This window comes from Equus asinus, chromosome 8, assembly GCF_041296235.1.
Source record: "Equus asinus isolate D_3611 breed Donkey chromosome 8, EquAss-T2T_v2, whole genome shotgun sequence".
Taxonomy (NCBI): Eukaryota; Metazoa; Chordata; class Mammalia; order Perissodactyla; family Equidae; genus Equus; species Equus asinus.
Window position 1 is genome coordinate 45,155,824 of NC_091797.1, and position 17,927 is coordinate 45,173,750.

Below are 17,927 nucleotides of genomic sequence, written 5' to 3' on the forward strand. Positions count from 1 at the left end.
CGCTGTGCCTTTGCGAAAATTAGAAAACGTCACAACTTCTTCTGGGCAGACTAGGTAAAAAAAAAGTTCTCATTTGTCCTATTTTTAACTATTTTCATTGCCTGGTCCGGCATATAATAACTTTATGTGACTTTATAATGAGTCAATAACCAGTTTCTTTCTTTGTTTTAAAAAAAAATGTGATTTTATTTGTTTATCTATTTATTTATTTTTGGTAGGAGATTGGCCCTGAGCTAACATCTGTCGCCAATCTTCCTCTTTTTCCTTTTTTTTTTTTCTCCCCAAAGCCCCAGTACATAGTTGTGTGTCATAGTTGTAGGTCCTTCTGGTTCCTCTATGTGGGATGCTGCCACACCATGGCTTGATGGCATTGTGTAGGTCTAGGGCCAGGATCCAAACCTGCGAACCCTGGGCCACCGAAGCAGAGTGGGCAGACTTAATCACTCAGCCATGGGACTGGCCACAGAGTTTTCAATTAAAGGAAGGAAGGAACTGTTGTTTCAATTCTCCCTGCTACTCCTCCACTCCTCAAAAGTGGACTATGGTAGGCTGAAAAATGCCACTCACAGATTCCCACATCCCAACCCCTGGAACCTGTGAATACGTTACCTTGTATGGCAAAAGGGACTTGACATATGTAATTAAGTTAAGGATGTTGAGATGGGAAGACTATCCTGGATTGTCCAAGTGAGCCCAATGTAAGGGTCCTTAGAAAGAGGGAGGCGGGAAGGCCAGAGGGAGAGAAAATGATTTCAAGATGTTATGCTACTGCCTTTAAAGACGGAGGAAGGAGCCACAAGCTAAGGAATGTGGATGACCTCTAGAAACTGGAAAAAGTAAGGAAATGAATTCTCCCCTAACAACTCCAGAGAGAGTGTGGCCCTGCCAACACCTTGATTTTGGGCCCAGTGAAACTCATTTTAGACTCCTGACCTCCAGAACTGTAAGAATAAATATGTATTGTTTTAAGCCACTAAGTTCGTGTTCATTTATTACAGTAGAAATAGAAAACTAATAGAAGGACCAAGTACCTAAGTTAAGGTGCTGAGTCCAATAGGCTGTTTGGGGGAGTATGATGACACTAACGGGAACAGGAAAACTCAACTAAGGCAGTTTGAAGCTAATAAAGCCAGAGAGGACAGGCCTCCACCTCATTTTATGGGGCTCAAAAGAGTCAAACTGGGAAGACCCAGCAGCAACCACAGTCCAAAATTTAAGAATCACAAATAGGACACAAATCCAAGAGTTAGGAATCAAGTGAGACTGGATTAGGAAGGGTCCAGGGTAGCTCCGTGGGAAGATAGCAGAGGAGCCGAAGTTCACATTCATTAGGCTGTGGGCACCAAATTCTTAAGGAAGGGCTAGCTGACTTAGCAGAACTCTTTAATGGGAACTTCTCATTTACTGAGGACCTACTACCACTTAACCTAAGTATTTCATTTTATTTGCCCAATATCCCCATGAGTTGAATATTATAAGCTTTGCTTCACTAATGTAGAAACCAATTCAAAGAGGGTGTGTGAGTTGTCTAAGGCCACAGAAAACACTAGGAAGTGAAAGTGGGCTTGACCTCATCTCTCCAATCCCAGGAGCCTTGCTCTTTCTTCCACACCGTGCCGCCTTCTTTTCAGGAAAAAGGCTTGTTGACTTTTTCGTTTGTATGCACAGTTCAAAGCAGAAAAACATGGTGTCATCTTTTGAGATACTCACTCTGTCAGTGAGAACTTGAAAATTAAGTTAAAAATTAAGCGGCAAAGCCAAACTCAGTCTCTCTGCTCGGAGAATGTAGGGCCAAACCTGATGCAGTCTCACTGTCACGCGGCTCGTTATTTATCCTTGTGAAACTCAGAGGTCTTATTTGAAAGGGAAGAAGGGATGGAAACTCCCTCTTTTTAGCCTCAACATCTAGGGGTTAAAATACTGGTTTAATGGTGAAGGTAAGTGCTTTTTTTCTTTTTGGGTCAGAAGATATTTACTAATTAATCAGAGATCCCTTAAAGGGAGGGGACAGTTTCAGGGGAAGTCAGAGGAAAAACATTAATGGCAGCCTAAAGATCTCCATCTGGGAATAGTTTCTGGTTCCAAAACGAAGAAGAGGCTTTCTAAAAACAGTAATCGATTCAGTCAAGATCCTAGAGCAAGGTTTGAGAGGCCGCCAGTACCAATGAACACTGTGGACGATGGCCACTTCTCCGAGGATTCCGTGAGTATTAACTGTGACACCTCGCTGGTTGGACAGCCTTTGGCTGTGGAATATAATACTGGATCAGAACTAACAAGGTTTGGGTTTGGGGACAGTGACTAATGAGTCTTTTCAGATTTCTATATATATTTGAAACTCTCCAGAAAAGGAGAGCATGGGCAAAGTTATGAATAAGATTGAAGGCAAGAAAACTTGTATGCTTGTAGAATTTGTTGCCCTTGTTGTACAGCTGAGGCAAGGAGCCCAGAGAGATTATGCTTAGCCCCTTTCTCTGATGGGGAACCCTAGGGGAAAAGACTCAGTGTAGGTGCCCTCTCCCAACTGCCAGGAGAAAATCCCCATTCCAAGACACAGTTGCGCTCTTATTGGCCTTGAAGACATAGCCTGAGGTTGTCGCTTACAGGAAAGGTGCACAGTCACTTCTACATATCTCCTGATGGGCCAAGCCATGAGTTCCCTACAAGTAGTGCCCCAATTGCACCTTAATTTTGGCATAACCGTGCCTTCGAGGATTGCCTACTATTCATGCTCAGAACTCTTTTTCTTTTTCATGACTAAATTCATAAGTGAATTGACAGTATGACATAAATGATCTACTGAAATAATCAAATATAGTTCAGAGCTCTCAATCTTTCAGAAAGGTAGGCAAGGGACAAAGAGGGGCTCAGTTTTACTAACACGGAAGAAATGACTTCTTCCCATGTTCTCTGATGCATGTAGCAAGACACATCCCTTCTGCAACCATCTTGTGGATTCTAGTCCAGAAGAATCTGCTTTTAAAAGGGAAAGTTTAAAATCAATTTAACAACCAATCAAAAGCATTTAAAAGAGAAGAATTTTATTTGCTGCAAGCCTGTAGGTATGAATCTGATAGGGCCCAAGTCTGAATCTTGTGATTGTTTGTTATTCTTGCTGTTGTGAATACCAATGACATTTTACAATGTATAATATTTTACATTGAGAAGGCATGTCTCATATCTTTGTTTCACTCACAACAGTCCTGTGAAGTAATGTTATCCTCATTTTTCCTATGAAACAATTAAAGCTCTGGGAGCTTATGAAACCTGCTGAGGTTTATTCAAATTGTGAATGGCAGAGAAGAACTTGGTCCCTGGATACCCTTTGAACTGCCGGTTCATGCTCTTTCAACCACATGTAACATTTACTCTGAGTAAACGAAGAGACTGGGCTAACAGAGGTGATGCAAGACAGGCTGTATATTAGGGGAAATCCAAGAGCAATAGAAAGACAATTATAACAAAATCAGGAGTTCTAGACTTAAAAGAATAGGAAAAAACTATTCTTTTGTTTATACATAAACTATATGTCTATATTATTAATTTTATATCAAATGCAACTCTATATTGTCATAAAATTATTTTTAAAATATAGAATTTTCCTTTAACTTAATTTCAATTCAACTTTTCTGTGTCTACTTACAGCTTTAGCACTAGGATTCACGGTTTGTTAGAAGTGTCACTCCTGAGTGGGAAAGTCCTTGAAACTGTTTACAATTGGGCTAAGTCTCATTACACTAACTCTAAGTGCTTATCAATCATGCCAGTGTTTAGACCTCATAATTTCATATGCTTCTGTGATTATTTTTTAAAAATAGTTTCCAACACTACATCACAGAAAGACCCTAGTTTTGAATTGTTCAGGATGTCCACCTGACATCTGTATTTGTCTCATGCAAAGGAAACAGGGAAATTAACAACTGAAATTAGCTATTGAGACAAAATTCGAAGTAGCATTTGAAACCATGAAAGCTAAGAAAGGGATTGAATGGAATGGGAATGGCAACTAAAGTAATAGGATTATGATATAATTTTATTAACCAAAAGAACAAGAATAAGTAGTTGTTTTTATTTTTCACGATGTTCAAAGCTCAACTTGAAAGTATTTTCATCATCAAATTTCCTTCTGGAATAAATGACTAAAATTTAATCTGAAATCATATAAGTTCCCATCTGGAATGATTCCAAGTGAAGCTACTCTGTTGTGTTTTAAGCTTGTGTTTAAGATATGAACATAAAGGGGACACAGTAGCAACACATAGAAAAAGCAGCGATCTGGGCATTGGGAGACCCGGGCCGGTTCAGAAAACTCAGTGACTGAGACAGTTTTTCAAACTTTCAGCACACCAGTTTTCTCATCAATAAAATGAACAGTTGGGCCAGAAGATCTCTGAGTCTCTTTCAGCTCTAGAGTTCAGAGTTGGTATGATTTATTGGAGAGCTTGGTGGGAAAGCTTTAAGTGGAGTAGAGCTCCTTGTAGCTGCATGTACAGTCAAAAAGTTGCCTTCAGCCAAGTCTTGAGATCTTAACGAGGGAAATCTAATAGAAAATGGTCCAAACTCTGGGTCGACTAGGTGTCTATTCCAGTCTGCTTCAGCTAAGATCTGAGTGTAGAGCGCAGAGCTGAACTCCTGACATCATCCAGTTGTTAGCAAGACTTGAAAGTCTTTCAAGGTAGAGCAAAGCCAACATGTTTCCTGGTTCTGAACTTCTCTTGTTAGCAGTTGGGCATCTATTTTGGTCCGTTGTAATCAAAGAAGAAAATTTCAAAACTTAGATGGGGAGATCTTATTCTCAGAATTCTAGAGATATTTGACAAGCAGAAAGCTATTCTGACTATGCTAATAAAGCCTAATTATTATTCTCTCAAAGACATGTAGCTTCTTCTGGGTATAAAATGAGTATCTACTTATTATAAAAAAATCACTTGGTAAATATGGAAAATCATAAAGAATAATATGACCACCATGTTCTGTAACCCAGAAATAGCCATGGCTGGCGCTTATGTGAATCTGTTTCTCTCTCTGTGGATGTGCGTGTATCAATACAGGCATAGTGCCTGCTTTGTATACTAGAGTACAAGCATTTCCTTAATGTTACTCAACATCTTTGAAAACATTATTTTCATAAAGTCCATCATAAGCATCTATTAAAAATGACTCACTAAACCCTTATTGTTTGGTTAATTTGTCTCAAATATTATGCTGTAATAACTAATACTGCAAAGAATATTTTTTGACAGAATTCTTCATCTGTATCTTTCCTTACAATCCTCCCTCTTAAGGTCATAGATTGTGAACATCCTTAAGGGTGCAGATAAGTCTTGTTAAATTTATGTGCAGAAAGAATGCAAAGCTTTAAATGATGAAACATAAGCATGATACATACATTTGTAAAGTTGTGGATGCTTTAGTTTAGGAATGGCTGCAAAATTGTCAATATTCTTAGGATGAGTATTATTCCTCAAATAAGTGTATGTATCCTAAAAGAGAGTTTGACTGGTGTACAAGTATCAAAATGTCCACTTTGGAGTCACGAATTCTCTTTACCTGTCAACGTAGCTGAATTTATTCAAAATTGTAGTAGGAAGCAACCATTCAACATGATTTTACAGGTGATTTGAAGACCTTTTCAGTCCAATAAAGTGTCCAACTTAAGCGAAACAAAGACAAGAATAACTATTTTAAATCTTTAAATGTAATACATATAAGTGATAGGCAATGTCGCCCTTCACATTCAAAGAAGACACTATCGAACGTTGTTCTGGTTGTACAGAGGGACAGAAATATGGTCAGAATGAAAGAAAGGGCTGCCTTGGAACTTTTCTCCTCAGCTCTTGAGGTTAATTTAGCTTTCCTCTCTTCTGACCTGCCTCGAGCCATAATACTCCTTACTTGTGCATGGTTCTCTGTGGTTTGCAATGTTCTCATTTCATTCTTGCAGCACCACTCAGAAAGAGACTTATTTTTGTTGGACAGATGAGGAAATGGATGATTAGAGAATTTAAATCACTAGCTCTCAGTCATGTAGCTGAGACTTACAGCCAGATTTTCTTATAAAAATCTAGGTTTCCCTAAGCATAGCATTAAAGAAGTGTACTGTAAGATGTAAATCCTACAGCTGTGTTGGATCAAAACTTTTATTGATGCTGAGAGAAGGCAACATTAACACGAGAAAATTATTTGTGTCTCATGTTTTGGATTGTTGGTCTCCCCATAGATAAAAGCCGGTCGTCGTAAAAGAGATTCAGGGCAGAGGGAAACTCCACCACAAAGTGTGGTACTCTTTCCCAGAGAAGCCAAATGGACGAGAAGCCTTCCACCAGGAAAGGTAAAGCTGTCTCTCTTGTTTGCAGGCTACCTTGAGGAAGAGTGGAAGCTTATTTCCAGTGTTCTTTACACATCCTTGCTCTCCTCTCCTCCTTTTTCTACCATGTCGCCCTGTTGTTGAGACTCAGTATAACATGGAACCAACTCCAGCCCCTCATCCTGTTGCCTGCTGCTTTTTCATTAGGGACCCCCACTGAGTTATCTATCAGAAATTAAGCCAAATGATCAATAAACCCTGGGACATAAGGAATGGAAAGAGTCTTGAAAAGGTCATTTTAAACAAACCTCCAACCCATGCATGAATTCCTGCTATAATATCCTTGCCAAGTAGCTGGCTCTTTCCCCTGAGCTTGAAAACCTCCAGTAAGATGGAACTAATTATTTTGCAAGCAACTAATCCTATCCCTGTGCCTATTCGGCCATTAAAAATTATTTCTCCATTATATTTTTCTCTCTTTCTGCATAGGTTCTCTCTCTGTTTCTCTGTAGTCCCAGTTCTCCAAATATGCAGGAAAAAATTGAATCCATTATTCACATGGGAATTCTTTCAATATTAGTCCATTGTTCCACTTCGTGGGGACTTTTTAAAAAAAATGTGTTACTCTTGTGACATACTGAACACTTCTCCAGCACCATATCACCAACACACTCAATAAAAATGATTGTCCATATTAATTTTTTGGAAAGCTGAAGGTATATGAAGGCAGGGCCTAGTGACACACAACAAAAACATTTCCAGGTAAACCTTACACTAAGGCATTAGTGGAAGTGCTCATTTACACACTGTCTCTCAGCTATTTTAAAAGAGAATCCTTAGATGTTGGATTAGCTTAATTCAAAGGCAGCTCTCTAAGTATAAAGTTTCAAGCTTTATGGTAAACGAATACGCAAAACAGTTGAGACCATTGACTTACAGGTGGGAGACTTGGGTTTTGTGGCTGGCTCTGCCACCATCTTCCCCATTCGCTTTATTTTGAAGCACTATGACGTAGATGCCTTCATTTAGGTTCTCCTGTATTTATCATCTGCTTCTCACACCTCTGAAAAGAGGCCATATTTTCTGTACTTGATTGTAAGATTCCAGATTTACTGTCTTGAAGCAAACTAAAGAATATGACAAAGGAGGGTGGTAGTTGTGATTATTTTCATGAAAAAAGACAGTGGGACTGCGTGAGATTATCTGAAGTTTTTTCAGATTTAGCCATGGGAAAAATAGAAATAAAGCAATTTCAGTCCAGGATACTCACTGCATACTTCTGTGTTATTCTCTAGGTCCAGATTTCTGTTCATTGCGCTATGGACTGGCTCTCATCATGCATTTCTCAAACTTCACCATGATAACACAGCGTGTGAGTCTAAGCATTGCAATCATTGCAATGGTGAATAGCACTCAGCATCATGGTCTATCCAATGTCTCCACAGAAGAACCTCTTGCAGAAACCCTTAATAACCCCAGCAGATCCTTCAAGAAATTTAATACAGGGGTAAGTATCACATGTTCACTTTATATTTGTATGAGAATCATGATTATACCCTATTTAAAAATTTTTCCTTTAAACTATCTATCATTTACTCTACGTTTCTAATGTCATCCTCGTATTTCATGATTTTATTATCTTGGACACAGCTTACTTCAAATGCCCTCCTGCCTCCAGTCTTTCTTCCATTGTTCATTCTATACATTCACACTGCTGTACTCAAAAATCTGGGGTAACTTCAAGTTGCCAAACTCCTTTCTCGACTTGCTGTGTTCCTCCAGAATCTGGTCCCACTTCTCAGCATACTCATACCTGCTACCAATGGCCCAGGAGGTCTTTGTTCTGAGTAAATCAGAGTGCTGGTTAGATTCTGATCATTCAATATCATTCCAAATGCTACAAGTCCACTTTTGCTGTTTTCTTCAATAAGAATGAATTTTCCTATTTCTCTTTATACAAATCATAGTCATTCTTCAAAGGATGGTTCTAGTACTCCTTCCTTCCTGGGACCCTCCCAAATTGTTCTTTCCTCTTCTCAATGTCTATATTTTAAGGATGTTTACCCTCAAACTTGACATCTGACATGAATCATACATCATGCATTATTTATAGTTATTTTGAGTGGATAAAATATTTCATATCTTATTTTTTTCCTCTGTACTTCATTCTATAGCATAATGCTATATATCTAGTGGGCTACCAAAAATTATTTATTGGGTTACGTTAGAAGAAGAATGTGATCTTATTAATGTGTCATATGTATTTCAGGATGTCAGCTCTGCCAGGCAGACCATAATTCCTAAACTTGATTTTAGAAAGTGATTTTGATGACAGTTCAGCATATTTGTGTTTTTCTTATTCTTTGAAATGAGTTGACATGTCACCCAACTTTTACCAGAAGCAAAACAGTTAAAGGAAGCTCTTTCACACATGCAATATCTCTCAATGGCTCTTTTCATTTATATTTTACTATCATCCATCTGTATAATCATTTCTTTATCTCTTTTCTTCTTTATTTCCTCTGTTTTTTTCTCTCTCTGAGAGAAGCAAATTAGGGGTATAATTGGTTGTTTGTTTGGAAAGGTGGAATGCAGTAGTCCCCCGGATCAGTGGTTTTGCTTTCCCATGGTTTCAGTTACTCACAGTCAACTGTGGTCTTAAATATTAAATGGAAAATTCCAGAAATAAATAGTTCATAAGTTTTAAGTTGTGTGCTATCTGAGTAGCATAATGAAATCTCCCACCATCCTGTTCCATCCCACCCAGGCCGTGAATCATCCCTTTGTCCAGTGTATCCACACTGTATACGCTACCCTCCTCTTGGTCACTTAGTAGCTGTCTCGGTTATCAAGATGGTCTGGTATCACAGTGCTTGTGTTCAAGTAATCCTTGTTTTATTTAATACTGGCCCTAAAGTGCAAGAATAGTGATGTTGGCAATTAGGATATGCCAAAGAGCAGTGGTGAAGTGCTTCCTTTAAGTGACAAGGGAAAAGTTCTCGACTTAATAAGGAAAGAAAAAAATCATATACTGAGGTTGCTGAATCTACCATAGGAAGGAATCGTCTATCCAAGAAATTGTGAAGAAGGAAAAAGAAATTCATGCTAGTTTTGCTGTTGCACTTCAAATATATAGGGATGGGAAAAAACGTAATATATATAGGGTTCAGTACTATCCATGGTTTCAGGCATCCACGGCGTCCTGGAACATTTCCCCCCATGGATAAAGAGGAACTACTGTATTTAACTCAGGTAAAAAAAAATAGAAGAAAACCAAAATCGATATTTTATAGTAAGGTCTCACCAACCCCAAGCAGCTCTGGCTGTAAAGTAGACTTTTATAAAAGAACTTCTTAGCAAAGAATTTTCCTTTTCTTTTTCCCTAGGCCTCTGTATATGAATGGAGCCCAGAGACTCAGGGTATCATCTTTAGCTCCATCAGCTATGGGATAATACTGACTCTGATTCCAAGTGGATATTTAGCAGGAATTTTTGGAGCAAAACAGATGCTTGGTGCTGGTTTGCTGACCTCCTCCCTTCTCACCCTCTTTACACCACTGGCTGCTGACTTCGGAGTGATTTTGGTCATTGTGACTCGGACAGTCCAGGGCATGGCCCAGGTATCCAGATACTTTCTCATTCTGAGTGGAATGCAGATGCCTGAATTCTACTAGAGATCAAAGATCTTAATGATTTTCATTTTAGGGAATGGCATGGACAGGTCAGTTTACAATTTGGGCAAAATGGGCTCCCCCACTTGAACGAAGCAAGCTCACCAGCATTGCGGGTTCAGGTAAGGATGCAAATATGGATCACAGCTTTGTAATCGGCTTCCCCCTACCACATCTTTCCTTCTATGCATGGGATGATTTGGGGAAGATGGAGAAAAGTACTTCCAAAAAATTCGACAATGTAAGACGGTTACATAACAAATAAGAAAGCTACATCTGTGCTGGAAAGCCACTGAGGCTCAGAAGCAGAAAAGATCATTGTGAGCTAGGTAGTCAGAAAAGCATTGTAGGAAAAAGTTTAGAACTTTAAGAATTTGCATGAATGGAAAAAGGTCAACTAAACTGTATAAACACCATTTTAGGAAAGATATGCAGGTGGAAATTAAATCTATTAGAATTCAGAGTCGTGGGGTGAGAAATCAGGCCGGAAAGCAGAGTTTAAAGAGCCCACTTTATTCTGAGCTCTTTACTATTCCGAGCTAATCCTCACAACCTTCTGATATAAGTACTATTTTTAACTCTCATTTTACAAAGGAGGGAATTAATTTATGCAGAAATTAAGTAAATTGCCCAAATACAAATACCAGCACGTGGTAGAACTGAGATTTGAGTTGGATCCCAGGGTGTATACTCTCAAACACCATACTGGACTGCCTCTCCATAGTCTGTGATTATACTAAGGACTTGACAACTTGATCATTGCTATTTGCTGCATCTGGTAGCCCTGAGAGTGTATCCTTGAAGAACAGAACTGAGGTTCCATCAAGCCCACACTCCTAGGTCCAATGCATGGCTGCATCCTGCAGATTTTTACTTCAAAGCAACCCTCTTGTGTTCTGGCTCCTTCAAATTGCGGTTGTCACCATCTCCTCTATCTACAAATGCTCTCTCCTTTTGGCCTTCTCTCTTCTCCAGCTTTATTTTCTCCAACCTTCTCTTCCCATCAAAGCCAAGTTATTTCCCTAAAGCACAGATGGGGCATTTTTGCTCACCTGCTTGGGGACCTTCAACATTGTCCTCCACGATTTCAGATAAAGACTGACCTTCTTACCGCATGGATATAAAGATGCTCTGCCATATGGTCCCAACCTGCTTTTTTCACTCAACATCCCTTTGTAAGAAAGGCTTAGGTCACACCATATACAATCTGCACTTAATTTCTCTCTGGCTCTATTTCGACTGGCTCATTTTCCTGGAAAGTCCTCTGCTCCCAGTTTCTTTTACCAAAATTGCATCCATCCTACTGCTTAGCTTATGTAAACAATTCATAAATCTTATCATTAGCTTTAATTTTCCCCTCATGTTACTTTCATAGCACATTGTAGTTGTATTATCATATTTATATTCCACATCCTTTTTTTTTTTTCAAATTGTAGATTGGGACCCATTGAGGGGGTCATAAAATCAATTTAGTGGGTCAAAACCAGTATTTAAAAATGAAAGTGAATAGAATAGAATAGAAAATGTTGGAGCACATTGCACATGGTAAGGCTAAGTATTGAAATTTGAAACTTGTTTGAGGAGTGTGTATGTATGTGTGTATATTGGTATATGCATTTTGTTGCCAAGTAAAATGCATTTCTTGTTCTGGGTCTCTGTAAAATATATTCAGACTCCAAGGTCTACATTGTTTTACACCTGTAATAGTGAATTTTGTTCACATTTTTCTCTCCAACTGCACTGAAATTTCCTTGAGAGCAAGGACTGTATCTTATTAATTTTTGTAAGTCTTTCCTTTTCTGTCATCAACCTTTGATTGCACCCTGCCAGAATGTAACTCTAATTCTAAAGAAATACAGGTGGGCTGTGGTTGCAGACAGTTTCTATGACAAACTAAGTCATTTGTGTTTGGTCACATTGCTGTTAAGAAGCCACTGAAGTGTCAGGAGGCATATCATTATTATTAATTCTAATTACTTCCCATGACTTTATTGGGGGAGGTCTGTGAGTAGGAAGAAAGACTCTTGTCACCCAGTGAGTCTGAGTCTGCCACCTCACTGTTGGGACAATGTCCAGGGAGGCCACTCAGTCTCAGCCTTTGCTATTTTCCTGAGTGTCTTTTCTCTCTCTTCTTTTCAGGGGCAGCATTCGGGTCCTTCATCATCCTCTGTGTGGGGGGACTAATCTCACAGGCCTTGGGCTGGCCTTTTATCTTCTACATCTTTGGTGAGTCACTTTCTCTTAATCATAGTGCCTCCATTTCCAGGCACTCGTTTTGATGCCTACATTACCCATCATCCACGTTCTTCTCATATGGGGGAAAATTTCTTTTGTTAATGGAAAACAGTGAAGAGTGTTGAGGACTGGGAGTTTTCTTACTCTAGTCTAGGAGATGACAGTATGCATGGAGCTGACTTCTGAGATATGAGGAGTGCAACCTTACACTTCTACCCAGGCATCTTCTGCAGAATCTGTACCACCACATCTGAAATGCCAGGTCTAGTTGCTGTATGTGGTTAAGATATGAAAGTAGGTGGAATACACTTTAAACGTGTCTTCATATTTCGTTATAATTTTTATTTCTACCAAGATGCTCTTAACCTATTCTCTACCAGGTGAAACTTATAAAGCTCAATTTAAATGTCACCCTCCCTATGGGGATTTCCAAGGTCTTATCCCATCAGATTCGGCCTGTCTGCTCCCTACGCTGCCTGCCAATATTTCTTCTCTATGCTGTATTGTGTTTAATTATTTATTTCTTCTTCTCCCGCTCCACTAGACTATAAAATGCTTGAGGCATGGAATTCATTCTATAATGTTTTTTATCGCTTTGGTACTATCATAGTTCCTGGCTTATAGCTTTATAAATAAAAGAATGGATGAATCCAGTAATTAGTGGGAATTTAAAGAACATTAATCCCCAGAGTCTTTTAACACTGAACTTCAAATACAAATCTCAGCAATGAGACGAGTTTCTGTTCTATTATTATAACCAAATGGCTCCATTCATTATGGTTCTGGCTTGGATGGCTTTCTCATTAATGATGCTAATCGCAGGTCATTTTGGCTCATATATGTTAATCAAGTATTGTCAAGAAACATTTCTTCTGGAAATCCATAATGAATGAGTCCTTTGAATACAAATAACACTGTCTTTTGCAAATGCATTGGAAATTTTTCCTTGCCGTACTGATTTTATGGCAGTTGTTTCATGTATGTATGACTACTCTCTTCTTCAATCCTGACTATTCAAATCTTACAAAATAAGACAGTAGTGTGTATATTAAGAAATTGCTGCTAACAACATATAACACTGTAACCATTGGAGTTTAAGAGTGATTAGTCAGCTATGCAATGGTACATTCATGCTCGTGCCATCTCCAGAGGGCTCTGACATTGACAAACAGCACTCTATATTTGAGAAGTAGCATCTAGAGAGGTTTAGCTAAAAGGAGATTTGTAGAAAAATCGAAATAAAGAAGAGGGAAAATTTAGGTCTTTATGGTGGAATAACCTTGAATTGATATGTGTGTTTTGGGGGAGAGGTATGCCACTTCAGAGGAAACTCCCTTCCCCCAGCACACCAATCTACCTGAAAACTAATTGGGTCCTGGCTTCCCAGGTAGCATTGGCTGTGTCTGCTGTCTCCTCTGGTTCACGGTGATTTATGATGACCCCACGCATCACCCATGCATAAGTGTCAAGGAAAAGGAATACATTATGTCTTCACTGGCTCAACAGGTACAGTGCCTCCCTTCAACTTGTGGACCATGCAGAGATCTCCAGGGCAGGGTGTGGGGCTCCCAGAAGAGGCACCCTGTGGTCTGTTCTAATAGCCCTGTTGACTAGATATTTCCTTTCAGCCCAGTTCTCCTAGACGATCTGTCCCCATAAAGGCTATGGTCAGATGCCTACCACTTTGGGCCATTTTCATGGGTTTTTTCAGCCATTTCTGGTTATGCACCATAATCATATCATACCTACCGACGTACATCAGTTCTGTGCTCCATGTTAACATCAGAGATGTGAGTATACTTCTGATACTTCTATGAAAACGATAATGGCAATAAGGAGAATTAGTTCTATGCTGCCTACTACATCCTGGCTTTTCACATAACTGCTAATTTACCCCTCACAGTGACCTTAAGAGAGGCACAGTAATGGTTCCCATTGCACAGGGATAGAATAGGGATCTATAGACTTGCCCTGGATTACACAACTACTCAGTGGTAGAGCTGCTACAGCATCTGTGTTCTTAACCACTATACTACACTACCACACTAGCTGATTCTTCAATTTCCCTTAGGAATTAGTATTACTTTTCTCTGGAGACTGGTGTAATTCAAGTGCTGGCCCTCTTAACTTAAACAGTGTTCTTCTCATGTGGAAAAGGATGCTAATTTTCTTAGAACAACTCAGAATGTCAGGAGGGTGGGCTAATGGTTGGTCAGTACAACTGATAAACCTCGGTGCTATATGCACCTCTGTACTCACTGTCTACATTTCCTTCCTTCAGAGTGGGGTTCTTTCCTCCCTGCCTTTTATTGCTGCCTCAAGCTGTACGATTCTAGGAGGTCAGTTGGCAGATTTCCTTCTGTCTAGGAATCTTCTCAGATTAATCAACGTACGAAAACTCTTTTCATCCCTAGGTAAGGATAGGCGTATGGGCTCGGTTAACCAATCCCTTTTTCCACGCATGGTCTGAGAGGGTTCCTGATGGCGTCTCCTCATTGCCCAGGGCTTCTCCTTCCATCGCTATGTGCTGTGGCCCTACCCTTCGTGACCTCCAGTTATATCACAACCATGATTTTGCTCATACTTATTCCTGGGACCAGCAACCTGTGTGACTCGGGGTTCATCATCAACACCTTAGATGTTGCCCCCAGGTAAGACCTTTACTTGTTTGTTCCCCTCCTCTTGGCCCTTCCAAAGATGTTAGGCCTCAGTCTTCTTCTCGTAACTCCTTCATGTTGTTGACATGCTCTAAATGATGGCAGAATAGTGAAAAATAACTAGAAATGTCAGTATGTGGACATGACTTAAGATATATTTAGAACAACAGTTCCCAATCTTGGCTAGTAATCATTTAGATGAAGAGCTTCCCAAGACTCCCCACAGAGGTTTGACTGTGTTCCAGGAAACGGCCCACAAATACGTGTTTTGGAAAAGCTTCCAGAGTATCAATAATAGTATCTATCTCATATGTGTGCACTTCCCATGAGCCACATCCTATCCAAAGGATTTCTCATATATCAAAACATCTCATCCTTACAACTACATGAGGCAGGCCCTATTGTTATCCTTACTTTATAGGGGAGAAGACTGAGGCACAAGAAGGTTAAATGATATGCCTAAGGTCACACAACGGCAAAGCCAAGATTTGGACAGAGGCAGTTTGTCCAGAGTCTATTGTCCTTCCCACTGCACAACCTACCTGCCATGTTGAGCAGTTGGGGTAGGAACTTAGCCTCCCAGGAGACTGAATTGTTTCCTGGTTGTTGACTGGACAGCTGGGTGATTTCGGGGTTGGCAAACAGACATTGCCCTGAATGCCTTTAGGTGAATGAAAAACTTCATTGGGCAAAATGACTTTGCCATTAGATTGAACAGCATTAAAGTTGAGTTTCTGAAAAGCTATGGGAAGCTTTCTATATTAAATCATCTATAATGTCGTCTCCCCACAGATATGCAAGTTTCCTCATGGGAATCTCAAGGGGATTTGGACTCATCGCAGGAATCATCTCCTCCACTACCACCGGATTCCTTATTAGTCAGGTTGGGCCTGTTTATTGACCATCTGCAAGTGGCAGGTATTGTTTTAGGCACTGGAGACACACAATAGGGCCTTTGCTCTCAAGGACTGTATGGTCTGGTGTGGAAAACAAGTGTGAATGTCAACACAATTACTCACAGGGGACTCTAAATCAGAGTGTGGTAGGTCAGGTTTCCCAGGGAAAGAAAAATATAAGCTGAATTTCTAAATATGAATAGATGTTAGGTTGATGAAAATCAGCAGTGCAGGCAGAGGAAAACAGTGTGTAAGACTTTCTAGAGGTATAAAAGCATGAAACAGTTCTTAGTTATGACCAGAGTGAATGGCACATGTCAAGAAATGGTAAGAGATGAAGACAGAGGAGCGGAAGGGGAAGATTATGAGAGTCTGTTCAGAGTAATTCTAATTAAAAAAAAAAAAATTCACAAAATGGAAACACAAATTGTCCTAAGGCCAGTTTAAAGAGAGGTTAAATCATGGGTGAAAAGAGAATGGCTGTGAGACAGAGCAGAGAACATGGGCCATGAGGCTTGCTCAGTGGGGAGTGTGGGCTGGTAGGGAAGAGGAAAAGGCAGAATCAAGCTGGGATGGAAGGATGGCAAAAGTAAATTTACCAAAAAAAGTCTTGTTTTAATACCTCTTTGTATGATCTAGTTTCTAGCTTAATTTTTCACCAAATTGCTAGGAACCCACTATGACTATAATGCCGGAAATGAACTATGACTTACAAGGGCTTGGTGAGGAGGATCGTATAGGCAGACTAACTATAATTTGCATTGTATTGCAATATCCTTCTAAGTGGTTGTTGTGATTGATGGCAATAGCCAGAAACAAAGCAAAACAAAACAAAACAGAGAGAACACAAGACTGAGATCTTTTGTTTTTTGGCTGAAGAAGATTCGCCCTGAGCTAACATCTGTTACCAATCCTCCTCTTTTTATTAACTTGAGGAAGATTCACTCTGAGCTGACATCTGTGCCAATCTTCCTCTATTTTGTATGTGAGTCGCTGCCACAGCATGGCCACAGACGAGTGATGTAGGTCCGTGCCTGGGAACTGAACCTGGGCCACAGAAGCAGAGCACGCCCAACTTAACCACTAGGCCACAGGGCTGGCATCCAACAATGAGATCTTGAAGATGTCATTTTAGGCATAATTTTAAATGAGTAATGTAATATTTTCACAAACACTGAGATCCAAATTTCCAGGAAAACATTAGCATAGATTAATTTATTTTAGTTTAAAGATAAATCCATCCCAACCCAGAACCCAATGTTTATTTTAGACTTATTTTGTTCCAACAGTTTAATGAAACCCTCTTTGATAATTTAAGACAAGTAGCTATTGCACATTGTTGATAAATGTTGCAATACACAAAATGGAAGACTTCTAGAACTGGTAGAGAAGGAACTTATGAGACTGATAATTCTGTTTTTTGCCTCCAGGATTCTGTGTCTGGATGGAGGAATGTCTTTTTCCTGTCTGCTGCTGTCAACATGTTTGGCCTGGTTTTTTACCTCACATTTGGACAAGCAGAAATCCAAGACTGGGCCAAAGAGAGGACCATCACCCGCCTCTGAGAATACAGAGTTACAAACTTAAATGTAGTACTGACTATAAACTTTTCAACATTTTTTACTTATCGTCATTCTTTTTTCATATTCTTCATCATAGACTCCACAGTTCTCAACTCTGGTTGTATGTTAGATTTCCCTGGGGAGTCTCTAAACTATAGCGATGAATGGGCCCTACCCCAGAGATTCTGAATGAGTTGGTCTAGAGGAGAGCCCAGATATCACTAATTTTTTAGATACTTCCCAGAGTTTCTAACATGCAGCCAGGGTTGACAACTGCTGGACAAACTTGAAACATCAATTCCTGTTGCCTTTGAATTTTCCTCTTTGGAAAGTACTGGATGAATAAAAATCTATGTGAAAATAATCACTGATAAGTACCTTCATGGGGGTGATTACGGACACAGAGAAGATCTGCTGGGAACTGTAACTGTGTGTTATACAGCTCAGCACAGAACAGAATGTTTAAAGCTGTAATCTAGAGAACTAACATTTTTATTGTTTTTATACATTGTGAAACGTGGATGTTTATTTATGTGGTTAAATTCTATTAAAATTCACATACTAAAATTAAGTAGATCATTTTCAAATTATTTAAATTA

The 17,927-nt window shown here is 39.5% G+C and overlaps 1 protein-coding gene across 3 annotated transcripts; it reads left to right on the top strand.

Annotated features, from left to right (window-relative positions):
* The first annotated feature begins 1,679 nt into the window (after positions 1 to 1,679).
* Positions 1,680 to 17,471, top strand: SLC17A2 (solute carrier family 17 member 2). 3 transcript variants are annotated; one of them, XM_014851579.3, is made up of 12 exons: positions 1,680 to 1,937; positions 6,221 to 6,331; positions 7,603 to 7,814; positions 9,694 to 9,927; positions 10,013 to 10,100; positions 12,118 to 12,204; positions 13,601 to 13,719; positions 13,842 to 14,003; positions 14,495 to 14,627; positions 14,717 to 14,864; positions 15,663 to 15,788; positions 17,197 to 17,333. In XM_014851579.3, the coding sequence occupies exons 2-11, from the start codon at positions 6,304 to 6,306 to the stop codon at positions 15,769 to 15,771; spliced, it is 1,320 nt and encodes a 439-aa protein (XP_014707065.1). In that variant the 5' UTR covers positions 1,680 to 1,937; positions 6,221 to 6,303; the 3' UTR covers positions 15,772 to 15,788; positions 17,197 to 17,333. The 3 variants fall into 3 exon arrangements, with proteins under 3 accessions (XP_014707065.1, XP_014707063.1, XP_070371621.1); XM_014851577.3 differs by having other exon boundaries at positions 1,682 to 1,937; positions 15,663 to 15,753; positions 17,197 to 17,471; XM_070515520.1 differs by lacking the exon at positions 1,680 to 1,937 and adding an exon at positions 1,991 to 2,203 and having other exon boundaries at positions 15,663 to 15,753; positions 17,197 to 17,471.
* The last annotated feature ends 456 nt before the right edge of the window (positions 17,472 to 17,927 follow it).

Bases quoted from the DNA above. Each gene is read 5' to 3' on its own strand.
- SLC17A2 (XM_014851577.3), top strand. From the start codon at position 6,304: ATGGACGAGAAGCCTTCCACCAGGAAAG. The intron at 6,332-7,602 runs GTAAAGCTGTCT...GTTATTCTCTAG, and splicing joins GAAGCCTTCCACCAGGAAAG to GTCCAGATTTCTGTTCATTG. The intron at 14,628-14,716 runs GTAAGGATAGGC...CTCATTGCCCAG, and splicing joins AAAACTCTTTTCATCCCTAG to GGCTTCTCCTTCCATCGCTA.